Source organism: Chiloscyllium plagiosum, chromosome 1 (genome assembly GCF_004010195.1).
Source record: "Chiloscyllium plagiosum isolate BGI_BamShark_2017 chromosome 1, ASM401019v2, whole genome shotgun sequence".
In the NCBI taxonomy this organism is placed as follows: Eukaryota; Metazoa; Chordata; class Chondrichthyes; order Orectolobiformes; family Hemiscylliidae; genus Chiloscyllium; species Chiloscyllium plagiosum.
In genome coordinates, this window is record NC_057710.1 from 69184014 (window position 1) to 69211856 (window position 27843).

General features: G+C 41.0%; 1 protein-coding gene across 4 annotated transcripts in view; it reads left to right on the forward strand.

The window, feature by feature from the left end:
• The window catches only part of plpp1a (phospholipid phosphatase 1a), a 97827-nt gene that overhangs the window by 57498 nt on the left and 12486 nt on the right, over nt 1-27843 (forward strand). For all 4 annotated transcript variants that reach the window (XM_043688708.1, XM_043688718.1, XM_043688737.1 and 1 more), the window contains exon 4: nt 5017-5074. In XM_043688708.1, coding sequence (XP_043544643.1) covers nt 5017-5074 — 58 coding nt within the window. The remainder of the gene's footprint in view (nt 1-5016; nt 5075-27843) is intronic.

Sequence of the window (27843 nt, forward strand, 5' to 3'; positions counted from 1 at the left end):
GATGCCTTCCTTGAGGAAGCTCTCTTCCTCCCTCTACAAAGATTTCAGTGAGTCCCTCTCTCACTGCACCCCGCCAGGTCATGTCTGACCTATCACCCTCACCTTGACCTCTTTCCACCTATTACATTTCCGACGCCCCTCCCCCAAGTCCCTCCTCCCTACCTTTTATCTTAGCCTGCTGGACAAACTTTCCTCATTCCTGAAGAAGGGCTTATGCCCGAAACGTCGATTCTCCTGTTCCTTGGATGCTGCCTGACCTGCTGCGCTTTTCCAGCAACACATTTTCAGCTCTATGGATAGAAGGGCTTGTTAGTCGCTTTGTCCAACCTCTCAATATGTGCACCTTGTAGGAAAAACTCAGCATTGAGAATGCATCATTAAAGTCAGAAAAGAACAATACCATGTGGTGCCTGTAGGCTGTTGATAGTTGCTGATCAGCTACTGCAACATGAGCTTAGAATTTGGTGTGATTCCCGGAGGTGCTCTGGATGGAAGGTATCTCTAAGCCAACAGCTTCCTACCCTGGTGAGTTGGCTGCAGGCAGCAAAGACTTGGCCCAGCTTCAGGCCTCATGATGTTTTACTTTGTGCTTTTACTGTAGGGATCAGGGGTTTGATGCACTCCAGAAAGCAGAATGGAATTATAGAATTTGATGAATAGCTCAACATGAGAAATGAGTATAACTGGAAGAGCAGTAAATAAATTACTTGACATTTTACAAGTTAACACCTGTTTCAGATGATTGTAAAGTGAGATAGATTTCAGTTTGATGAGATTGGGATTTGCAATGTAAAAATTCTCACTCTTGCAGCAAGTAACATCTGTTTGGATATTTGTTATCCATGATTCTGATTTTTAACTTATGGGAAAAAGGCTTGTTGGGCTAAACTCCACAGTTTACAATGAGGCATGTGCAAGCATAGAATTGATATTAATCCCGCTCTATGGGAAAAGAGCTTAAAACTCATTTTATACTAGCAAGGAAAAGCACATAATGGTAAAAACACTTTGCATCGTATTACATGGAAGAGTCTTATTTGAATAGTACTTGGAGATGCTAGTAATAGGCAAATTATAGCTGAAAATGTGTTGCTGGAAAAGCGCAGCAGGTCAGACAGCATCCAAGGAACAGGAGAATCGACGTTCCTTGGATGCTGCCTGACCTGCTGCGCTTTTCCAGCAACACATTTTCAGCTCTGATCTCCAGCATCTGCAGCCCTCACTTTCTCCTCATAGGCAAATTATAGGCATGACATTTTATATTACGCATTCTGCATTCTTCAAAAAAGGAAACAAGGCCAAAAAATGAGGTGTATGTTACAACATAATGCAAAATAGGATAGTGTTTAACAGATGGCTACTCCTTTCCCAGTGAAACAGAAATTGACCCACATTCACATTCACTAAAACACATAGTTCTCTGAAAAAACTGCCAGTGAATGTTCACTATTGCTATGATTGTTGGCCATCTAATTAAAACAGATGAATTGGATATTTATAGATCTCAAATAGTCTTTTTGAAAGCCAGTGTTAACTGTGGCAAACAATTGCTTGTGCATTTTTGTTGCACAAACAACTGAGTTGAAACATTTGCAATGAGGGTGAAACCTATTCAGTTGCATTTAAAATATGCAAAATTAATTATTTATTCACTTAAGGTAATGATTCTCCATGAGAAATAGAAATCTAGGTATTTTGTTTTCAACAGATGCCTTGATGTAAAAATTATAGACATTATATTACCTGATTTATTGGCACTTGTCTTTGAAAATAAATAGCAGATGACTAAGAATACCTTCATCCCTTAGTTGGTTTCTATCCTCATTGCAATGCATAAGACAGACTGCTACAGCCAGTTACTAAACAGTCTTTGGCTTTGGCTTTATATAGTTCGACCAGAAAGCCATGAACCTATTCAGTGAAGACTTGCCAACTCATCTTGTGACCTTTGATGAGTTGAAGTAAGCTGCATGCTTTTCTCGTGAAGTCAAACACGCATAGAATTACAAACTTATACACTTTTGCTAAATAGAAGAATAAAAGTTCAGAAAGTAATGGTAATGACAGAAGTTCCTGAGGCGAGTATAATTCATTGTATGAGATGATTGGACGAACTCCTTCAATAAATCTGTCAAACAGCAAAGGCTTTGGAAAACACAGAAATGGAAAAGAAATTTGCAGAAGGTTTGTATTTAAACAACAATTACTATTATGGGGATCAAATTGCCAAGTTTTAAAGAAGCACTTTTTGTTCTGCGATTGTACTGGATCAGAATCCTGGAATTCCCTCCCTAATAGCATTGTGAGTGTTTTTACAACACAAGGACTATAGCAGGTCAAGAAGACAGATCACCATCACATTCTCAAGGGCAACTAGAGACTGGCAATAAAGTTCTGACCCAGCCAGGGATGTCCACATTCTATGAATGAATTAAAACAATATTTCTGCTTCTTCTGGGCTTTAAATTTGATCGTGTAAAGCTCCTGGTTCATCCGCAGGTGGACTGGAAATCAGTGGAATTGGAAAATGGGAAAATTGGCTGAAAAGTTACATTTTAATCAATGTTTTGTTCTATAACTTAAGAAAATAGAAAGATGGGTTAGTAAATTTGCGGGTGACCATAAGGTTGGTGGAATTGTGGATAGTGCTGAAGGATGCTGCAGGTTACAAAGGGACATAGATAAGCTGCAGAGCTGGGCTGTGAGGTGGCAAATGGAGTTTAATGCAGAAAAAGTGCAAGATAACTCACTTTGGAAGGAGCAACAGGAATACAGAGTACTGGGCAAATGGTATGATTCTTCGTAGTACAGATGAGCAGAGAGATCTCAGTGTCCATGTACATAGATCCCTGAAAGTTGCCACCCAGTTTGATAGGGTTTTAAGAAGGCAAACAGTGTGTTAACTTTTATTGGTAGAGGGATTGAGTTTCAGAGCCACAAAGTCATGTTGCAGCTGGACAAACTTCTGGTGTGGCTGCACTTGGAGTATTGTGTACAACTCTGGTCACCACATGATAGGAAGGATGTGGAAGCTTTGGGAAGGGTTCAGAAGAGATTTACTCGGATGTTGCCTGGTATGGAGGCAAGGCCTTATGAGGAAACGCTGTGGGACTTGAGGATGTTTTCGTTAGAGAGAAGAACAGAGGTGACTTAATTGAGACATATAAGATAATCAGAGGGTTAGATAGGGTGGACAGTGACAGCCTTTTTCCTCTGATAATAATGGCTAGCATGAGGGGTCATAGCTTCAAATTGAGGGGTGATAGATATAGGACAGATGTCAGCTGTAGCTTCTTTACTCAGAGAGTAGTAGGGGTGTGGAACATACTGTCTGCAACAGTAGTAGACTCGCCAACTTTAAGGACATTGGATAGACATATGGATGAAAATGGAATTTTGTGGGTAAGATAGGCTTCAGATTAGTTTCACAGATCGGTGCAACATCGAGGGCCAAAGGGTCTGTACTGCGCTGTAATGTTCTATGTTCTAAAACATGATTTGATTTGTTGATCTTATTTTCTTTCGTTTCTCCCATTTATCTTTGCCAGTTCTTTGTGTAATGGGCCACTGGGCGATGAATTGGAAACACTGTGTTTTTCCTTATTCCTTTTCCTTTTGAAAAAGTGGCTGAATGAATCCTGCCCAGAAACCCACTCAGCTTTTCACTCTTCAGGTGTCATCTCAGGTTTTGCCTCCTTTCTGAAAACCAAAAGCACTACGGATGCTGTAAATCAGAAACAAAAACAGAAATTGCTGGAAAAGCTCAGAAGGTCTGGCAGCATCAGTGAAGAGAAATCAGAGTTAACGTTTCAGGTTGAGTGACCCTTCCTCAGACCTCCCTCAGAGTTAACTCTGATTTCTTTGTTTTTGTTTGCCCTCTTTTTGCTGGTCTGAGTTTGCAGGTGAGCAGGCAGTCTCCTTGGAGCTGAATGGTAGTCATTAAAATGGTTAAATATGAATGTGTGGACAAGGAGGAGTAGGAGAATCAATGTTTCAGGCATAAGCCCTTCATCACTTTCTCCTAGTTCTCTTGACTCTGATCTCCAGCATCTGCAGTGCTGACTTTCTCCAAGGAGGAGTAGGTCATTTAATCCCTTGAGCCTGCTCCAACTTTGCTGATAGGCACAGAGGAATTAGGAATGGGAGTAGGCAATTTAGCCCTTTGAGCTTGCCCCACCATTTAACGTGGCTGATCTTCTCCTGGTCTCAGCTCCACTTTCCTGCCTGCGCCCCATAGCCCTTTATCCTACTTTTCATCAGAACATGCCTGTTTCTGTCTTGAATAAGTTGATTGATTCTGCCTCCACTGCACTCTTGGACGGTGAGCTCCACAGATTCTCAATCTCCTGATCTGGTGTCTCCCCCTGCCCACCTTCTATTGGGGAACTCAGAAGTGTGATGTTAGTTTAACAATGTTTAAAGTTCTACAGTAAATGCCACTGACATTTCCTACTGGTTTCTGATCCATCATAGGTCCCACTGTTCCAGCAGAGACAATTACTCGACAATTTTGTCTGAAGTTCTTTTTTAATTCGCTCATGAAATGTGTGCACGATTGGCTGGAGTAACATGCATTGTCCATTCCGAAATGTATCAGCCATTGAAATATGTCCAGTGTGCCTCAGTGTAGTTGATGTTTACACAAGCGGTATGGAACTCATTTCTGGAAAAATGGCATTTGATAATGATTCTATTGGATTAGCTGAACAAATTGAGGTTTTTAGAGTTATTGACTTGGGACAATATAAATCAATCACTGAAGATAAAAACAATATTAAAGAAATTTGTCCAATTCCTGTGATAAACAATGTAATTATTTCTTGAAAAATACAATCCTGTCAGCATTAACCTATTTTTGTTCCAACTAAATGTTTTGAAATTTTTATTATGTATGTTTTCCACATTATTAGATGCATATCATAACATTAGCTGATTTTATTTGTAAGGTCCAGTTTTGTTCCTGGCAGTGGCACTTCAGTGAGGATGGTACTAACATCGTATTTTTCACTCCACTAGGCTCTCCTTTTTCTCTGGCCATTCATCCTTCTCCATGTACTGCATGGTGTTCCTCGCAGTAAGTATCTTTGCATTTTTATTGACATGGATATTCATTTACATTGTTCTTCAACCCATGAGAGATTTGAATAATGTTTGACTTGCAGATTGATTTGGTTCCATGCAGTTGAATGTAGAGGAGGGCTCTGTTTGCAATTGGAATAAAACTGAAGAGTGGAAAAAGAGAGGAAGCCTAAACCACAAAATGTGACTGAAATCCGTCATGTTAAATAGAAACTGTCCGATTAATTGTGCCAGCAATCTGCTGCACTGGGCATCTGTTCAGGGTCATTTTACATTTGTAAAGTCAAGCTTTGAACAAGGCACGATCTATACAAGAAAACCATGATGTGAAGGAGCCGGTGTTGGGCTGGGGTGGACAGTTAAAAACACCAGGTTATAGTCCAACAGGTTTATCTGGAAGCACTAGCTTTCGGAGTGTTACTCCTTTATCAGGTAGCTGTGGAATGGTATCATAAGACACTGAATTTATAGCAAAAGATTACAGTGTCCTGCAACTGAAATGATATATTGAATAAACCTAGATTGCTGTGAAGTCTTCCATCTTTTAGAATGGATTGCAGGTTTCGGTTTATTAATATGTAAATCCCAGAACTTCTTTTAAGCCACATTCTCAAGATAACTTAAGCTTTTATTAAAAAAAGACATCTTAGCTCAGAAGGTGCATTAAAGGTATGAGGTTAGAGTCTGTCTGTATCCCAATCTTGAGTCAGACTGGTTCTATTTCCAAAGTAGGAATATATAACATATTACATGGATTGATAACGAGAGTCCAGAGATAGTATATCCATGTTAGGATGATAAGAAAGGCTGGTAGGTATAGGGAATGCTGGATGACTAGAGAAATTGATGTTTTGGTTAAGAGAAAGATGGAAGCATATGTCAGGTATAGAAAAGAGATCAAATGAATCCTTAGAGTATAAAGGCAGTAGGAGTATACTTAAGAGGGAAATCAGGAGGGTAACAAGGGGACATGAGATAGCTTTGGCAATTAGAGCTAAGGAGAATCCAAAGGGATTCTATAAATACATTAAGGGCAGAAAGGTAACTAGGGAGAGAATATAGGAAACTGTACCTCCTCTGTTCACTTCCAAATCATTTATATACATGAAGAAAAGCAGTGTACCCAGCACCAATCCTTGTGGCACACCTTGTAAGCCCCTCAAAGATCAGCAAAGCAGCCTATGTGTGGAGCTGCAGGAGATGGGGGGAGATACTAAACGCGTATTTTGCATCAGTGTTTACTGTTGAGAAGGACATAGAAGATATAGAATGTGGGGAAATAGATGGTGAAATCTTGAAAAATGTCTGTATTGCAGAGGAGGAGATGCTGGATGTCTTAAAATGCATAAAAGTGGATAAATCCCCAGGACCTGATCAGGTGTACTGTAGAACTCTGTGTGAAGCGAGGGAAGTGATTGCTGGATCCATTGCTGAGATATTTGTATCATTGATAGTCACAGGTGAGGTGCTGGAAGAAGACTGGAGGTTAGCTAATGTGGTGCCACTATTTAAGAAAGTTGGTAAGGAAAAGCCAGGGAAGTATTGACCGGTGAGCCAGACATCGGTGGTGGGCATGGTGCTGAAGGACAGGACTTACATGTATTGGAAAGGCAAAGACTGATTAGGGATAGTCAGCATGCCTTTGTGCAAGGGAAATTATGTCTCACACACTTGATTAAGTTTTTTGAAAAAGTAACAAAGTGGATTGATGAGGGCAGAGCGGTGGACATGATCTATATGGACTTCAATAAGCTATTCAACAAGATTCCTCATGGAAGACTGGTTAGCAAGGTTAGATGTCATGGAATACAGGAAGAACTAGCCATTTGGAGATACAGCTGGCTTGAAAGTAGAAGACAGAGGGTGGTGGTGGAGGGTTGCTTTTCATACTGGAGGCCTGTGACCAGTGGTGTGCCACAAGGATCAGTGCTGGGTACACAGCTTTTCATCATTTATATAAACGATTTGGATGTGAACATAGGAGGTATAGTTAGTAAGTTTGCAGATGACATCAAAATTGGAGGTGTAGTAGACAGCGAAGAAGGTTACCTCAGAGTACAATGGGATCTTGATCAGATGGGCCAATGGGCTGAGGAGTGGCTGATGGAGTTTAATTTAGATAAATGAGAGGTTCTGCATTTTGGAAAAGCAAATCAGAGCAGGACTTATACACTTAATTTTATTGTCCTGGAGTGTGTTGCTGAACCTAGACTTTGGGGTGCAGGTTCATAGTTCCTTGAAAATGGAGTCGCAGGTAGATAGGATAGTGAAGAAGGCATTTGGTATGCTTTCCTTTATTGGTCAGAGAGTATAGGAGTTGGGAGTTGCGGCTGTACAGGACATTGGTTAGGCCACTTTTGGAATATTGTGTGCAATTCTGGTCTCCTTCTTATCGGAAGGATGTTGTGAAACTTGAAAAGGTTCAGAAAAGATATACAGGGATGTTGCCTGGGTTGGAGGAATTGTTCTATAGGGAGTGGCTGAATAGGCTGAGGCTGTTTTCCCTGGAGCATCAGAGGTTGAGGGGTGACCTTATAGAGGTTTAAAAAATTATGAGGGGCATGGATAGGATAAATAGACAAGGTCTTTTCCCGAGGGTAGGGGAGTTCAGAACTAAAGGGTACAGGTTTAGGGTGAGAGGGGAACAATATAAAAGAGACCTAAGGGGCAACTTTTTCATGCAAAGGGTGGTGCGTGTATGGAATGAGCTGCCAGAGGAAGTGGTGGAGGCTGGTACAATTACAGCATTTAAAAGGCCACTGGATGTGTATATGAATAGGAAGGGTTTAGAGTAATATGGGCCAAGTGCTCCAAGTGGGACTAGATTATGTTAGGATATCTGGTTGGCATGGATGAGTTGGACCGAAGGGTCTGTTTCCGTGCTGTACATCTCTATGACTCTATGACACATTGACTACCTGCATTGCCTGCCTGCAGGTTGTGCACTTTTTGGGCAAAACAGACTATATCTGCAAATATAAGTCTGTAAATGCAAATTCACCACCTAGACGTGTGTGTGCGTTCATGAGACAGAGAGAGACCGAGAGAGTGTGAGTGTGATGGAGTGTAAGCCTGTGAGAGGGAGTGCATGTGTGTGTATATGTGTGTGTATGAGAGAGGGTCTGCATGAGTATTTAAGTACGTAAGAGTATGTGTGTAGTGCAGTGGGGTCACCTGTAGTGTGACATGAATCCAAGGTCCTGGTTGAGGCCATCCTTATGGGTTCTGAACTTGGCTAACAGCCTCTGCTTGGCCACTCCGCATTGTTGCATATCCTGAAGACCGCCTTGGAGGATGGTTACCCAAAGATCCAAGGCCGAATGTCCCTGAAAGCTGAAGTGTTCCCTATCTGGGATAGAACACCCATGTCTCGTGATTATTGTTCAGTGTCCATTCTTCCATTGTCATAGCCTCTGCTTGTTCTCGCCAATGTACCATGCCTCAGAGCATTATTGCCTGCAGCATATGAGATAGACAACATTGGCCAAGTCACATAAGCACCAGCCATGTACATGGTGGGAGCTGTCCCCACGTGTAATGGTGGTATCCGTGTCGACACTCTGACACATCTTGAGGTGTTGCCATACAAGGAAACCTCTTCAAAGATCCACATACTATGGAAACAGAGGTGGCCAACCCTCAGCTACAATGGAGTTTTAAATGTTTTAATTCACCAGGAGGTAAGGTGGCCTCCAAGTTGAGATTGCTTTTATCCTGCATTTCTCATGCTGAATTTTGGAGTTTTGGTCAAGTGTCAAACATAGTTAATAGAATAATTACAATTCCTCACTTTGTCTATTCTTGCGTCAATGAAATGTTCAGTGACATTTTGATAATCTTGCACCATTACATCAAAACACGCATTTCTGGAAGTTTAACAGTGTAGTTCATGAAAAAGAAAGTAAGTTACTTGCAGAAAATTTATCACTTTATTTCCCTTGAGCACAGTTTTGGTCTCCCACAGTAAGAACAGATATGCTTGCTGTAGAGCGACTGCAGAGGAGGATCATTAGGCTGATACTGGGAATAGCAGGATTGTTGTACGAGGAGAGCTTGGTTCAACTGGGTACATGTTCAGTGGAGTTTGGAAGGAAGAGAGGAGATCTGATTGAAATTTCGAAAATTCTAACAGACTAGATTCAGGGAGGATGTTCTCCATGACTAGGGAGTTTAATATCAGGGGTCACAGTCTCAAGACACAGGGTAAACCATTTAAGATTGAAATGAGGAAACATTTCTTCATTCATAGGGTGGTCATCTTGAGGAATTCGCTACCAAAGAGGGTTGTGGAGTCTGAGTCACTGAATATAGTTTAGATATTTTTAGATATTAAAGGCGTCAAGGCATATAGAGAGAAAGTGGGAGTATGACATTGAGATGGAGGATCAACCATGGTCATTATCAAAAGGCAGAAAAGACTCAAAAGATGTTTCCAGTTTCTATGTTCCTGCATACTACTGAACAAAGCAACCGCATTGCTTCCAATGAACAAAACATCATTCTGTGATAAAACAACACTGATTTTATATGCCATGATTCGTATTTTAGTTTTAGGATAGCTCATATTTTATTGTGGCATGATGGAAGATTACTGTCAGTAATAAAGAACAACACTCGATGCAAATAATGGGATGTTACTGGCATTAAAACTGTAATCCTCGCCATCACCATCTTGGTGCGTGAATGTTCTAAAGCCTTACTTACCAACCTTCCACTCTTTAGCGTATCAAAATTATCTCATTCATAATTCTGCTCATTATCTTATCTGCATTCAGTGAAAAAGCACCTATGCTTAATTAACTTCTGTTTTCGAATGAAGTAAAGTTTCCATAGTCTTATCCGACCATAAGGCTGCTCTCTCATTAAAGAGAGAAAAAGAGATGACTGCTGGTGGTTTAACCTGAGAGTTACCGTGCTTTAGGCAAGAGGTTAAGAAGAAGAATCTTTCATGGTAACCTCAGCCAGTGTAGGAATTGAACTCAACTGCTCTGCATCACTAAACAGCTGTCCAGACAACTGAGCTAAACTGACACCAATGAAACCAAATCTCCATCTGGCTGCCTGGGTGGATGTAAATGATCCGATGGCATTATTTTGAAGAAGAGCAGGGATCATTATCCCTGTTTGTTGGAGTTTGCTGAGTCAAAATGGCTGTCAGGTTTCGTACAGAAAAACAGAGCATTGAGTAACTTCAAAAACTGTATTTCATTGGCTGCAAAACTGCTATATAAGCACAATTTTCTTCTCTTACTTACTGGCTCACCACTTTTAAAATGCATTTTCGAGGTCATTTGGTCCATTTTGCCTGCAGTGATCAATCTATTTTCTAGCTCTTGGCTCTTTGCTCAGGAGGCTACGGCAATGCAAGTGAATATCTAAATATACTTAAATGTTAAAAGTTTCTGATTCACCAGCCCTTTCAAGCAACGAGTTCCAAACTTCCACAAAACACTCAAATCTCCTTATTGTCTTCAATTTCTTATCTTGAATCTATACTGTCTGGTTATTGATCCATGCACTAATGGAAAAAGTGCCTTTCTATCCATTATATCTATGCTCTTCATTATCTTACCCACCTTGGTCTTGCACAGCAAACTGCATGAACTTTTCCAATCTTTCCTCATTGCGCAGACGCTCCAGTCCAAGCAGTATGCTGGTTAATCTCGACACACCCTTTACTGCAGTTATACCTAAGCTCTAAAATGGTGACCAGAACTGAATACACTATTCTAGTAGTGGCCTGACCAACTTTATACAGTTTAGCGTAAGCTCTCTGCTCTTGTATTCTTTGCAACTCTAATAAAGGCAAGTATCCAGTATGCATTCTTAACCACCTAATCTCTCCTAATCTTTATCTTCAGGGATCTATGGATGTGCAGTACTTTCCAGGGTCCCACCATTCACAGTGTAATCCCTCACCTTGTTAGTCGTCGCCAGCACTTACTTCACACATTTCTGAGTTGAATCCCATTTGCCACTGCTCTCCCCACCTGACCAATCTGTTGATATTCTCCAGTTGTTTACAGATATCCTCCTCAATATTTACTGTCAAAACCAATTTTTGTGTCTGTAAACTTCTTGATCATATCCCTACATTAAAGTCCAAATCATTAGTGTACACCGCAAATAGCACCAAACCTGGTGGAGCCCCACAGGGAGTAGATTTACAGTATAGAAATATCCTTCCACCATCACTTGCTCTTCCTGCCTCATGGTCAATTTTGGATTCTCTGGGCTCTTATTCTGAAGCACTCTGAAGAAAAGGAAAGTCTGGCTGTGCCAGCTTTGCGTGCATTCAATGATGGAATCATCCACAACCCTCCGGAACAAAGAATTGCAAAGTTTCACCACCTGATTTCCATTCTAAATGAGCAAACCCTTATTCTGACAATTAGCCTCTGTGTTTACCAGCCAGGGGAAACTATCATTCACTTTCTATCCTGTGTTTCCTACCCCCACTTTTCCTAATCAGTTTCTCATTGCTCAACTACGTAACATGGGGAATTCAAAAAATTACGTCTCAGTTTACACTACTACTTAAGATTGTGTGTTTTCTGATTTTTAAGTGTTGATAAAGTTACAACTTTTGCCATATCTAATTTGTTGTTTTGCTTTCTCTTAAGTGCATTGTTTTGAATGGCTTCAGTTTACTGGATTTTTGTTTAGAAGAACAATTTCTTTATTGCAGTTAATCTTTGTGAAAAACCTGCTGCTTGGGCAATGGGGCAGAGAGATGGATTTCAGTAGCTTGAGCAAAGTATTGAAAGAACACTGTGTAAGCTCTCCTATAAAAAGTGGATATTATCTGAGAATTAGATGAGTGAAACTTGGATTTTTGTGAACAAGCTATGAAGGAAGTGCTACACATACTGCCAGTGAAAACCATCAATATTTATTGCGCAAGAAGAAGTTGGCCCATTATTTCTACTCCAGCTCTTCACCAAACCAATCTAAAATCAGTCCCATTGCCCGTAACTCTCTGCTTCAAATATTTATCTTATAATATGCACTGCTATCAAAATCAAACATTCAGTTTGATAAAATAGTCCCTAATGCAGCTACTGTCTATACAAATATCATGCCTAAACCTGCACCTCATTCCCTTAGTAACAATCGAATCAAAACTTCCTCATTTAGCTAGGATTGCACAGCAATTCCTTTGTTGCAATACTGAGATAGTGAACAGCTTCGAGGAGATTTTGTGTTTCGAAAGTGCAGAATCTCTCACCTAAAAAAGCTATTTCTAATACATTATCAAATGATCTAGACCATGCAGAATAGAATTAAAATGTTTATTTTTAAATGGTAGCTCAGAACACTTCTTTTTAATGCTCCCAACAAATGAACTGAAACTTGTTGCATGGTTTTACGGTGCTTTCCAAGATAACAATTATTTTGGGTGTTATTTACAAGAGCACAGTGTTTTCACTACACGTGCGAATTAGATAAATTATTGCATTATTATAGCAAGTGCCTTAAAGGAAAGATAGTGAACTTGAAATAATGGCATTTGCAGCAGAATGTCCATGCTAAGTATTTATAGAAGTATGTACTACTAATTAATCATGAGAATGTTCCAGTTTGAATAATTTTTTTGTGCGTATTCTACATTTTTTGATTCTAATTATAACATGTAGTTATTGAAAATTACCTGTGAGAATAAGTACAACAGAGAATCTCAAAAACAGAAAGTGCGGGAGGAACTCTGTAGGTCAGGGAGCTCTGCAGAGAGAAAAATAGAGTTAATGTTTCGAGGCTAGTGACCCTATGACAGAGCCGAAAGCAGTCAGTGAAATGGTGGTATTTATGCTGATGATGGATTTTGGGGTTGTGGAGCAGGTGGAGAGGACAAGAGGGTGTGATGAATAGATGGAAGTGATGCCCAGAGATAAAGAGAAAAGGGATTACTGACAGTGGTAAATACTGAATAGGAACTGAAAACAGTTCCTGATCTGCCTGATCTGCTGCGCTTTTCCAGCAACACATTTTCAGCAGGGGATTATGTAGTCAGAGGTACAGACAGCAGCGAAAAATCAGATTGGTGTGTTGGTGCCAGGATCGAGGATGTCTCAGAGAGGGTGCAGAATGTTCTCATGGGGGAGAGGGGCCAGCAGGAGGTCATTGTCCACATTGGAACCAATGACATAGGAAGGGAAAATGTTGAGATTCTGAAGGGAGATTACAGAGAGTTAGGCAGAAATTTAAAAAGGAGGTCTTCAAGGGTAGTAATATCTGGATTACTCCCAGTGCTATGAGCTAGTGAGGGCAGGAATAGGAGGATAGAGCAGATGAATGCATGGCTGAGGAGCTGGTGTATGAGAGAAGGATTCACAGTTTTGGAATCTCTTTTGGGGTAGAAGTGACCTCAAACAGTCAGGCCAGGCAGGGACAAGGTAGGACTAATAAATTAAACTGCAATTGTTTCAATGCAAGGGGCCTAACAGGGAAGGCAGATGAACTCAGGGCATGGTTAGGAACATGGGACTGGGATATCATAGCAATTACAGAAACATGGCTCAGGGATGGACAGGCCTGGCAGCTTAATGTTCCAGGATACAAATGCTACAGGAAGGATAGAAAGGGAAGCAAGAGAGTAGGGGGAGTGGCATTTTTGATAAGGGATAGCATTACAGCTGTGCTGAGGGAGGATATTCCCGGAAATACATCCATGGAAATAAGAAAGGGATGATCACCTTATTGGGATTGTATTATAGACCCCCTAATAGTCAGAGGGAAACTGAGAAACGAACTTGTAAGGAGATCTCAGCTATCTGTAAGAATAATAGAGTAATTATGGTAGGGGTTTTTAACTTTCCAAACATCGACTGGGACTGCCATAGTGTTAAAGGTTTAGATGGAGAGGAATTTCTTAAGTGTGTACAAGACAATTTTCTGATTCAGTATGTGGATGTACCTACTAGAGAAGGTACAAAACTTGACCTACTCTTGGGAAATAAGGCAGGGCAGGTGACTGGGGTGTCAGTGGGGGAGCACTTTGGGGCCAGCGACCATAATTCTATTCGTTTTAACATAGTGATGGAAAAGGATAGACCAGATCTAAAAGTTGAAGTTCTAAATTGGAGAAAGGCCAATTTTGACGGTCTTAGGCAAGAACCTTTGAAAGCTGATTGGAGACAGATGTTTGCAGGTAAAGGCACGGCTGGAAAATGGGAAGCCTTCAGAAATGTGATAACCAGAATCCAGAGAAAGTATATTCCTGTCAGGGTGAAAGGGAAGGCTGGTAGGTATAGGGAATGCTGGGTGACTAAAGAAATTGAGGGTTTGGTTAAGAAAAAGAAGGAAGCATATGTCAGGTATGGACAGGATAGATCGAGTGAATCCTTAGAAGAGTATAAAGAAAATAGGAATATACTTAAGAGGGAAATCAGGACGGCAAAACAGGGACATGAGACAGCTTTGGTAAATAGAATTAAGGCGAATCCAAAGAGTTTTTACAAATATATTAAGGACAAAAGGTAACTAGGGAGAGAATAGGGCCCATCAAAGATCAGCAAAGAGGCCTTTGCGTGGAGCCACAGAAAATGGGGGAGATACTAAATGAATATTTTGCATCAGTATTTACTGTGGAAAAGGATATGGAAGATATAGACTGTAGGGAAATAGATGGTGACATCTTGCAAAATGTCCAGATTACAGAGGCGGAAGTGCTGGATGTCTTGAAATGGTTAAAGGTGGATAAATCCCCCAGGACCTGATCAGGTGTACCCGAGAACTCTGTGGGAAGCTAGAGTCGTGATTGCTGGGCCTCTTGCTGAGATATTTGTATCATCGATAGTCACAGGTGAGGTACCGGAAGACTGGAGGTTGGCAAACGTGGTGCCACTGTTTAAGAAGGGCGGTAAAGACAAGCCAGGGAACTATAGACCAGTGAGCCTGACCTCGGTGGTGGGCTAGCTGTTGGAGGGAATCCTGAGGGACAGGATGTACATGTATTTGGAAAGACAAGGACTGATTCAGGGTAGTCAACATGGCTTTGTGCGTGGGAAATCATGTCTCACAAACTTGATTGAGTTTTTTGAAGAAGTAACAAAGAAGATTGATGAGGGCAGAGCAGTAGATGTGATCTATATGGACTTCAGTAAGGCGTTCGACAAGGTTCCCCATGGGAGGCTGATTAGCAAGGTTAGGTCTCATGGAATACAGGGAGAACTAGCCATTTGGATACAGAACTGGCTCAAAGGTAGAAGACAGAGGGTGATGTTGGGGGGTTGTTTTTCAGACTGGAGGCCTGTGACCAGTGGAGTGCCACAAGGATCGGTGCTGGGTCCTCTACTTTTTGTCATTTACATAAATGATTTAATTAGATTAGATTAGATTACTTACAGTGTGGAAACAGGCCCTTCGGCCCAATAAGTCCATACCGACCAACCGGAGCGCAACCCACCCAGACCCATTTCCCTACATTTACCCCTTCACCTAACACTACAGGTAATTTAGCATGGCCAATTCACCTAACCTGCACATTTTTGGACTGTGGGAGGAAACCGGAGCACCCGGAGGAAACCCACGCAGACACGGGGAGAATGTGCAAACTCCACACAGTCAGTCGCCTGAGGTGGGAATTGAACCCGGGTCTCTGGCGCTGTGAGGCAGATGCGAGCATAAGAGGTACAGTTAGTAAGTTTGCAGATGACATCAAATTTGGAGGTGTAGTGGATTACGAAGCGGGTTACCTCAGATTACAACAGGATCTGGACCAGATGGGCCAATGGGCTGAGAAGTGGCAGATGGAGTTTAATTCAGATAAATGCGACGTGCTGCATTTTGGGAAAGCAAATCTTAGCAGGACTTATACGCTTAATGGTAAGGTCCTAGGGAGTGTTGCTGAACAAAGAGACCTTGGAGTGCAGGTCCATAGCTCCTTGAAAGTGGCGTTGCAGGTGGATAGGATAGTGAAGGCGGTGTTTAGTATGCTTTCCTTTATTGGTCAGAGTATTGAGTACAGGAGTTGGGAGGTCATGTTGCGGATGTACAGGACATTGGTTAGGCCACAGTTGGAATATTGCGTGCAATTCTGGTCTCCTTCCTATCGGAAAGATGTTGTGAAACTTGAAAGGGTTCAGAAAAGATTTACAAGAATGTTGCCAGGGTTGGAGGATTTGAGCTACAGGGAGAGGCTGAACAGGCTGGGGCTGTTTTCCCTGGAGCGTCGGAGGCTGAGGAGTGACCTTATAGAGGTTTACAAAATGATGAGGGGCATGGATAGGATAAATAGACAAAGTCTTTTCCCTGGTGTCAGGGAGTCCCGAACTATAGGGCATAGGTTTAGGGTGAGAGGGGAAAGATATAAAAGAGACCTAAGGGGCAACTTTTTCACACAGAAGGTGGTACGTGTATGGAATGAGCTGCCAGAGGATGTGGTGGATGCTGGTACAATTGCAACATTCAAGAGGCATTTGGATGCGTATTTGAATAGGAAGGGTTTGGAGGGATATGGGCCGGGTGCTGGCAGGTGGGACTAGATTGGGTTGGGATATCTGGTCGGCATGGATGGGTTGGACCGAAGGGTCTGTTTCCATGCTGTACGTCTCTATGACTCTATGACTGTAAAGTATCTAGGCAGAAGATGAGGTGTTGTTCCTCCAGTTTTCATTGAGCTTCACTCATGGGAACACAGTGGTATGTTGAAGTGGCGCGCAACCAGAAACTTGGAGTCAATTTTAATGAACAGGGTGGAAGTGTTTGTTGAAGGGAAGAGGTGAGGACAGAAGTGCGGGAATGGTCTGGACATGACTGAGGGCCTTGTCAATTATGATGACGGGGAATCCTCGGTTAAGAAAAAGATTGATATTTCTGAGGCCTCTCTGTGGAAAGTGGCATCATCAGAACAGATGTGATGGAGACTAAGAAACTGCAAGGATGGAATGGAGTAGTTACAGGAGACAGGATGTGAAAATCTTAGTCAAAGCAACTCTGGGAGTCAAACCTGACGTCACATCTATACAGGAATACAGAGGTTTTTGTGTTTGTCTCAGTTCTCTAGCACCCACAGTTCTTTGTTTTATTACAGTGGATTTCCACTGCTCTGTACAATGAGTCATCGAGAAATCTCCCTTCAATTTGTGGTTTTTCCTCAGAAGCTCAGCTTCATTTCTGGAAGACATTATAACCCATTAGTGTTGAGTGCGTAAGGTGACAACAAAATAACAAGCATAACTCTACCGGATAAAAGTAATGCTTATAAGGCATCTTTATCAATGGACCACTATTTGCTTTACAATGTGGAAATGGCAGGCTATATTGCAGTAGCATTTAATTAACAGATAAAGGAGTACAGTGTTTACTGATGTGTCACTTCAAGCATGTGATTTAGCTACTTGATTTTACTCTGGCAAATTCATTCTACTGCTGTGATTAAATTTATTTTAATTTTAGTGATCCCCACTTACAGTCATAGAGTCATAGAGATGTACAGCACAGAAACAGACCCTTTTGTCCAACTCGTCCATGCCAACCAGATATCTTAAATTAATCTAGTCTGATTTGCCAGCACTTGGCCCATATCCCTCTATTCACATACCCATCCAGGTGCCTTTTAAATTTGGAATTGTACCAGCCTCCACCACTTCCTCTCGCAGCTTATTCCATATATGCACCACCCTCTGTGTGAAAAAGCTGCCCGTTTGGGTCCCTTTTAAGTTTTTCTCTCTCACCTTAAACCTAGGCCCTTTAGTTCTGGACTTATTTATCGTATCCATGCCCCTCATGATTTTATAAACCTCTATAAGGTCACCCCTCAGTCTCTGACGCTCCAGGGAAAACAGCCCTAGCCTATTCAACCTCTCCCTATAGCTCAAACCCTCCAACCCTGGCAACATCCCTGTAAATCTTTTCTGAACCTTTTCAAGTTTCACAATATCCTTGCCTTAGGAAGGAGACCAGAACTGCACACAGTATTCCAAAAGTGGTTTGACCAATGTCCTGTACAGCTGCAACATGACCTCCCAACTCCTATACTCAATGCTCTGATCTATAAAGGCTATATTCCAATTTTCTCCCCTGGGAGTCTGAAGGCAGTGACTGACACTGGAGTTTAGTTCCATGGTTGTCAGCTCCTCTTTGGCACTTTGCCCCAAGTGTACAATTCTTCATACCTAAGCCATGGCAGTTCTGGTTGGCAAGTTTTAAACGAAGGGTGAAGAAAATGCAGCTTTCGATGAGCCATATTTTATGAGCCTTATTCTATGTGCATATATGGCATAGTTTTAAAACAAACCCACAATTATTTTGTTTATAATTTGGATAAACGATTTCAATTTATTACCTCAATTAAATACGCTAATAAGTAGTTACACTAGTCAACCATTAATAAAACATAAACAACAACCAAAGTTGCTGGAAAAGCTCAGCTTCTGTGAAGAGAAATCAACATTAATGTTCTGAGGAAGGGCCACCGGACCTGAAATGTTAGCTCTGATTTCTCTTCACAGATGCTGCCAGACCTGCTGAGCTTTTCCACAACTTCTGATTTTGTATCTGATTTACAGTATCCACAGTTCTTTTGCTTTTTATTGATAAAACGTGCTTGGCTGAGCCACTGTGGTAGTGGGAGAACCTAAAAGTAATAGAAGGAACGTGTGGACATGTCAGTGAACTGGATCACTGCTCCCTGTGGGAACTTTACAGCTATGCAATGCAGCATTTTGTGAGTGACTCAGATAGTAGAAATCATGGCTTTTCTATTTACAGGTACTAACGTTAATTAAACTCAGATGTAGGGCTTATGCCCAAAACGTCAACTCTCGTGTTCCTCATATACTGCCTCACCTGCTGTGCTTTCCCAGTGCCACTTTTTGACTCTGATCTCCAGCATTTGCAGTCCTCACTTTCTCTCAGAAAAGTGTTTGTTAACGTAATTTGATGCGTTCTACAAGTTTTGCAAATAAATGTATTCTTTAGAGCCGTTGCCTTTCAGTAGTGTGTCTAAGTGTTAATTGTTCAAATGGGACTAGATTCATTGATTGTGGAGAGCATGAAAGCAATGCCCAATCTTATTTGACATTTACACAATGGGAGACCTGCCATTTAAATTTACTTACATTGCTGTAAGTTTACCAAGGCATACTCAAGAATGTTAGCTGAGATTCGGTAACAACAGACTGAGCAGCTTTGGACTCTCTATGTCTTAACAACGTGCTAGATGTTTTGATTACTATCTGCACTATCAGATGAGCTGAATTTGAGTAGACACCTAACTGGGGCAGGAGAAAGTATCATTTAGAAATAATATTAAACATTGCTCATTTTCATACACTTCCATTTTATTTTTTTGCAGTATAAATGTCAATATCTAAATCTATAAAAGGAATTGCTGCTATTAACTTGTATGTTAAGTACAAATCCAGAAGGAGTAGTTGAGTAAATGTTATAGGAAGGCTTAAACAATAGCTGACTTTAGGTTACCTTAATAGTTGTTACCTCCTGTTTTAGAATCTCAGAAGAAATGCAACAGAATAGGACAGTTTCTGATAGATGTTTGCTATACATTCAAATCAGAATCTGTTCAGTGTGCACCAACAAATTTCATTTGGACTTTTCAAACGTTTGGAAGATGCAGATGTAACTAATCAACTTGCTGAATGCAGGCCAGATAGAAACGAAGCTGTTCAGACATTATAGTTTCATCGTCAGCAAAAAAAAAAGGCTTAGCATTTAGATGAGTATAATCAGATTTGTTCAAGCTGTAGTCATGTTGTTACTGTTCAGTGTAAGTATAAGCTAATTATCAGAATCAATGCTTGGAACCAGATGTTCAGCAGGCAATAGCTGTTGCTGTGGAGAAGAAAGAGCTGGTAATACACAAACAAAAAGAAACCCTCAAGCTTTTGCACATCAACCAAAACCAAACATTATAATCCCCTGTTTCAAGAAGGGGACACAGGCATGTGTGGCCTTAAATGCAAACCAGGCAGCATCCAAGGAGTAGGAGAGTCAACTTTTCAGGCATAAGCCCTTCAGCAATAATGCTTTTCCAGTACCACACTTTTCGACTCTGACTCTCCAGCATCTGCAGTCCTCACTTTCTCCTTAAATGTAAACCATCAGGTCAAGCAGTTTAAAAATACATTACTGAATTTTCAAACATATTGGCTATTGTCTCATGGAGCCTGACACACTTTAGAAAATACAAAACTTCAATGGCTGAATTTTAGACAATGACACACACACACACACACATCTACACCAGAAATAACAGTAAACTTAGCCCTGCTGATTCTGCCAGATCTCCCTTACTAACGTTATGGAATTGTTCTAAATTTGCAAAAGCTGACTCAATGGCGATAGTGTGAGTTGGACATCCGAAGCTCATCTTAGAATCAAATGTGGTGCCAAGACTGTAAACAGCCTGGCTCAGATCGAGACTATGCCGGGGAGAAGGATGGAGTCACTGGTCAGAGAATGGAGTTTGGAGCAGGCATCAAAAATAATAAGTTCAACTTTCCAGTATTTATGTAGATGAAATTTCTGTTAATCCAGTACTGGATGTACAAATAAGCAACCTGATCATTCAGAAACAATGGAGGCGTTGAGAGAGATGGCGATGAGGTAGGGATGGGTGTTGCCAGCAAATGAATGATGTGCCTTCGGATGAGGTCACAAGTGATAGTATGTAGGTGAGAAAGATGGTAGTTTGCAGAGGAAAGGGAAGATGGAAATGGTAGGTTTTTAAAGTTTGTACATAGGATGTGGGTGTCACTAGCTAGATCTATAACTATTACCCATCCCTAATGCCTTCGGGAAGCTGATGGTGAGCGGTTACCTTGAACTGGTGCAGTGCTTGAGATGTAGGGTCACCCGTATTGCTGTTAGGTTGGGAATATACAAGGAGAGAGGGGCCAAGAGTTAGTTTTAGAGGATCAAGTTGGAAACCATTGATGAAATGATATATTGGAGACTGTTCTGTGAAAGATAAGCACTTGCCTTCACATGAGGCTGCAATGCTGTATGATAACATGACAGGCACTGCTTGGCTCCTCTCAATTGCCTGCCTCAGGGTGACTCCCGAGGAACTTGATGGACATTCTATCCTATCCATTTTACTGTTCCCCACATTCCTGGGCCAGTGTGTTGCCTCGGGAGCCACAAACATGCGAATATTTCAGCTTCATTAGGTGCGTGCATACAACCCTGATCACACCCTGATTCAGAAACCAATTTCAAGACCTACCAAAATGGTATCCATGTGACCACAAGAAGCAACAAAACAGACAATTAAAAAACTTAAACGGCTCAGCTTAGTTGGTGGAATTTGAAAACATTTTGCTTCACTATGAATTTTTGTCAGGAACATTATTACGAAGGCTGTACCCTGGTTAAATCACAGCAGAACACTTTGTAGCTATCTTATATCCAGGAAACCTGAACAGTGCCAAAGGGTGATTTTTAAATAGCATCTTAACAGTTGGTGAAAAGATATATCTGTCATATCGCTTACAGCATTCTGGAAATGCGAATAATCAAATGGATTCAGGTAATGACTGATGATGTTAATTACAGCCAGGTTAGCTCATCGCGCAGAACACAACCCCACCCTAGGAATAGCAACATTGTTTACAGATATCTATCAAGCTTTTGAGAATACAGACTTTTCACCAAAATAGGCTGAGGGAGAACCAATATGTTTTTAGTTAAGATGTCATTACATATTAACAAGTCACATGAAGAACAGATCGCAAAAATATTAGCAAGTCTCCAAATATTGTTATCATTTAATATCATTGTTAAATATTGTGGCCTGTTATGATTTGAGACCTGTCTACACCTACTGTAATTATATGTCTTCAGCCCAACATCTGCAGATGAATCAAATCTCAGACATGAGATTATGAAGTGGAATTAGCAGCAGTAATTACACAACTCAAACAAATGATAGGAAAACTCTGCATCAGATCAAAATACCTTTAAGTTCACATTAAATTTACTGAAAACCGTTTCGTAATTTACTCACATATGAAAGTGCTGGACCTCAGAATTGTATAGTACATCTAATTGATCCCAAAACAAGTTCATCTCAGTGCCTACTCACTCAGATATCTAATATGTACATATGAAATATCTGTTTCTAGCAATGTCTCCACATTATTGGGTTGTACTGCCCCATATAACCAGTCCAAGATGGAGGCTGACCCAATGAAGCTCTTTTTAAATTTATTAGGGCATAAAGACTGTAGATGCTTCCAAAACAGTGGGATGAAGCTTATGTAAAAAATAAAACTCAAGTCCAGAGCAGTCATCTGTATAGTTTCTGTGTTACCAATTCTCTGTACTAAGATCTCAATTTAATTTGCCATATGCCTCCTAGTTCTTCCAGTTTTGCTAACCTTTAACGTACTTTGAAGTTCACTTTATATTTTTTACTTCAGAATCTTGAATTTGATCCATTTTTGAACATTCTCTTCAACAAAATAAGCTGTATACAGAATAACCTCAGGCTCAGTCCTCATTATTAAGTCAGTTTAATTGGGTGTTAGCTCAATGTTAGTTTGGATATTAGTTCAGTTGCTCTTTTCTCCACTGTTCTTAAAACAGTACTGTAAACAGATACAGTGCTTTCAGTGCCTTATGTTCATTTACTTGGATTTGTGCTCCATTCCTGTGGCTATATATCCCAAGATCCATTGCTGCGCTTATTTCAGTGAATTATTCACCAATGTTCACATTTCTCTTATGCAGTTTCTTGTAGTCTGGAGATAATTAGACTATGTCCATATTGTTTATTTCCCTATCCTAGCCTCAGTAGCCAGTATTTGTTCACATTCTCATGGGAGAGATGGTGGTGTAGCCGTAACATCATTGGAGTAATACTCTAAAATCCTATTAATGTTCTTGGTTTGAATCCCACCATGGCAAAATTCAGAAAGTCTGGAGCTGAAACCCATTCATGGGAATGAAATCTGTAATCCTTCCTTGGTCTAATCTACATGTGAGTCCAGACCCATGATTTGTTGGGTTGACTCTAAATTGTCTTCTAAAATGGCCTAACAAACCATTAATTGTATCAAATCAATACGAAGTTAAAACAAGGAATGAAACTTGACAGGAAACGTGGCATCAAACTAGGCACTGGAAGCGATAATGTAAAACATATTACTGCTGACCTTGCAAAGTCCTCCGGATTGACTTCTGGGGCTTGTGCCAAAATTAGGAGAGCTGTCTCACAGACTAGTCAAGCAACAGCTTAATACAGCCACACCTAAGGAATCATATCTTACAGTCAATGTTCCAGACATCACCATCCCTAGGTATGTCTTGTCCCACTGGTCAGTTAGCTCAGTTGGATGGATGGCTGATCTGCGATGCTAGAGCAATACCAGTAGCACAAGTTCAATTCCCCCACCATGGTGGAGGTTACCATGAAGGTCTCCCCTTTACAGCCACACCCCTTGCCTGAGCTGTATTAACCCTTGACTTAAACTCACACCAGTCATCTCTGTCTCTGTAATGTGAGAGCAGCACTGTGCTCCTCTGGGACAGTGGTGACCTTACCTTTACCTATTGGTAGGTATGACTGCTGCATAGTCATCATGGAATTGAAGCATTGAGAATACTCTCCAAAATATTGAGTGGCAATATCACTGCGCTAAATGGATTAAGTTAAAAATCACACAACACCAGGTTATAGTCCAACAGGTTTAATTGGAAGCACACTAGCTTTTGGAGTGACGCTCCTTCATCAGGTGAATAGTGGAGGGCTCGATCGTAACACAGAATTTATAGCAAAAATTTATAGTGCGATGTAACTGAAATTATACATTGAAAAATTGATTGTCTGCTAAGCCTTTCATCTGTTAGAATACAGTGATAGTTTCACTTCTTTCATGTGTAAATCACAAAACTTTTTTTTTAAAGTTGCATTCTCAGGTTAGCTGTTAACAATTAGATTACTTACAGTGTGGAAACAGGCCCTTCGGCCCAACAAGTCCACACCACCCCGCCAAAGCGCAACCCACCCATACTCCTACATTTACCCCTTACCTAACACTATGGGCAATTTAGCATGGCCAATTCACCTGACCTGCACATCTTTGGACTGTGGGAGGAAACCGGAGCACCCGGAGGAAACCCACGCAGACACGGGGAGAATGTGCAAACTCCACACAGTCAGTCATCTGAGGTGGGAATTGAACCCGGGTCTCTGGCGCTGTGAGGCAGCAGTGCTAACCACTGTGCCACCGTGCCGCCCACAAATGGTGATAGCTAGACAATATGTTGAAGGTGTTAGCCCCCTGTGTTCTCTGTCTATGACCTGATGTTTAGATTGATTCTAATCTAAAAAGTGAGATAACAGAGTTTTACATAAATTCATGCAGTTTTTGAACTCAGAGTTCTACATGAATGCATGCAGTTTTTGAGCAAAGTACAATGTAACTCTGCAAGTACAAATTCACCCCACAAAATATATGTGTGCCGGCATCTCCAAATCATGACTAATTGGATTAGATTTTGAACAGATTGAACAACTCAAGGCTAGGCATCCATGAGGTGCTGTGGGCCAACAGCAGCAGAATTATATTTAACCATAATCTGTAAACTCGTCGTGTGGCATGTCCACTACTCTGTCAATACCATCAAGCCAAGAAATCAATCCTGGTTCAATGGAGAGTGCAGGAGGACATGTGAGGAGCAGCACCAGACATTTCCAAAAATCTTGGTGTCAACCTATATCCAATGGATCAGGTCTAAAACCTGCAGTCCTGCCTCATCCAGTCATGAATGGTGATAAACAGTTAAACAACTCACTGGAGGAAGTGCCTACACAAATATCCCCATCCTCAATGATCAGGGAGCCTACACATCAGTGCAAAAGTTAAGGCATTCGCAACAATTTTCAGTTAGAAGTACCAAGTGAATGATTACATTTTGGCCTCACAGACGCCAGTCTTTAACTGACGGTTGACTCCAGGTGGTATCTGTGAGTGTGTCAGAGAGTGTATAGTGCAGTGGACTCACCTATAGTGTGTCATGAACCCAAGGTTGCCGTGATGCTGTCATTGTAGGGGACACTAGCATCATAGCCAAGTTTGATATCTATGGGGATGGCCTCATGACAAACTATAGGTGACTCCACTGCACTGTAGACTCTCTCTCTCACACACACAAACACTACATACTCACACACTCATGCTCACCCTTTGTCATACACAAGCTCTTTCTCATATGCACACACATGCACCCCCACACTCTCACCCACGTACGCAACCTCTGACAGGCTTATACCCCATCACACTCACACACATACTTGAATAAACTTACACACACATATGTACACTCTTGCATATGCACTGACACCCACATGCACATACCTGTAAATACACACCCACCCTATCTCTCCTGCACATGCACACATGTAAATTTATGGGATGGATCTGTAGTTGCAGAACTACATTTTATTTAACTCAAAAACAGCATAAATCCATGTAGGATTCTGAAAGTTCCACTTTAGAAATAAAACTGACTCTACATTGGAACAGACTTTAAGTTCACGTCTTTAATACATTGTCTGAGCTAAAATAACACCTATTGTTAGATAACCACCTTGAGAATGTAATTTAAAAGAGTTTTTGTATTTACATATTAAAGAGCCTAAGCCAGTGTATTAACAAGATGTGGGTGTTATTGGCTAGGCATTTATTGCGTGCGTCTAATTTCCCCGATGTGTTAGTGGCCTTTTTGAACCTCTGCAGTCCATGTGATGGCAGTACACCCACAGTTCTGTCAGGGGCAGAATTCCAGGATTTTGACTCAGCAACAAAGGACTATTGATATATTTCCAAGTCAGTGTAGTTTGTTGTTTGGAAGGGAACTTGCAGTTGGTGCTGTTCTCATGTATCTGCTGCCAATGTTCTCCTCGGTGGTTATGAAGAATTTGTTGAACACACGGCATCTTAGAGCTGTTATACACTGCAGCCTCAATGTGCCTGTGGTGAAGGGAGTGAATGTTTAAAGAGAACGATGGATGTGCCATTTAAGTGGGTTGCATTGTGCCAGAAGATATTGAGCTTTTTGCATGATGTCAGAGCCATACCTCTCCAGTGAAGTAGAGATCGTTTATAAACTGGAAAAAAAACCTATGATTTTGGGGGTGAGTGCAAAATATGATTGTTTGAATTTTGCTGATTTTTGCCTTATAGATGGTGGACAATCTTTGAGTTATGAGACGAGATAGCAAGCAAAATACCCAGCCTCTGGCCTGCTCTTATAAACACAGCATTTTTGCTGCTGGTCCAGTTAAGGTCAATAGAAATCCCAAAATGTGGGGTGATTCAGTGACAGCAATGTATTGATTGTAAACAATGTTTACAACAATGTTCACCATTGTTGATAATGGTCTTTACCTGGTACTTGTGTGGCCTGAATGTTAATTGCTATTAAACAACCAAAGCTCTCCAGGTCATTGCTGCTTGTAGACCCAGAATGTTTCAGTATCTGAGGGGTTGCACATAGAACTGAACTCAACTGAATTCATTGAACATTACTTCAGCCATGTCACAAGGTGTGCAAAAATGATATAGCGTTATGGTATGGGAAGCCAATCAAGTGGGAGGAGCAAAAAGGAATGTAGCTGTCATTAAAGAAATTATCGAGAGCATTTTCCACAGCAAAGAATGTGGTTCCGGACAGCTGTGTTATCTGCTGGTGCCAGGATTTGGCTGAAGAGGAATTTCAGTGAGAGGGGGAAGATCCAGTCATCACGGTTTTTGTAGGTACTAACAACATGGGCAGGACAAAGAAAGAGATTTTGTATTAAGAAACTAGGCACCTAAGTAACAATGACAGATCCTCAAAGGTCATAACCTTTGGATGATTATTTGAGCCATGTGCAAGTTGACATGGGGCAAATCAGATTTGAGAGTTAAATATGAAGCTCAAAGATTGATTTGGGTAGAGATGTGAAATGATTAAAGCAAGAAGTCATCTGTGGGAATGATGCTGGTGCACAAGCCCCCTAAGAGGAACCACATATTAAGGTGGAGCATGAAGAAAGACATAATAGAAGTTTGTCAGAAAGGCATGGTGATAATCATGGGAGATTTTTGTCTGTATATTGCCCGGAAAAGTCAGTTGGACAAAGTTAAGCCTAGCTGAACAGTTCATAGAAACTACAGGAGAAACTCAACAGGTCTAGCAGCATTTGTGGATAGAAAGCAGAGTTAATGTTTCAAGTGACCCTCCGAACCTTCTTCTGAAAGTCTGGCTCCTGGTGGAATTCATCCTAAAGTCCTGAAAGAAGGGGTTAGTGAGATAATTCTAGCATTTGTTTTAATGGTCCAAAACTCCCTAGATTCAGGGAACTGTCAGATATCAAAGAGGGGAGGAAATAATGTGTTGTCACTGGAATAATAGTCTGGAACACTTGGCAATTGATCGGGGGCCTTGGATTTGGATTCCTCCACAGCAGTTAATAAATTCCAAATTCAATTAGCAAATGTGGAATTAATAGGCAATCTATAATACTAACCATGAAACTATATTTGAAGAACCCATCTGATTCAGTAATGCCCTTCAGAGAAGTGTAACCTTCTACTGTCACCTGGTCTGGCCTTAATGTGACTCTAGACCCATAGCAATGTTCAGTTGCTGAACAGTTTAAGGGTGATAAATGTTGACTTTGCCGGAGATACTGACTTCCCATGAAATAATAGCAAAAGTGAATCCTATATTCAAAAAGCGATGGAAACAGAAAGCAGACAATATTTGTGATAGAGAAGATGTTAGAGACCATAAGATGTAGGACAAAAGTAG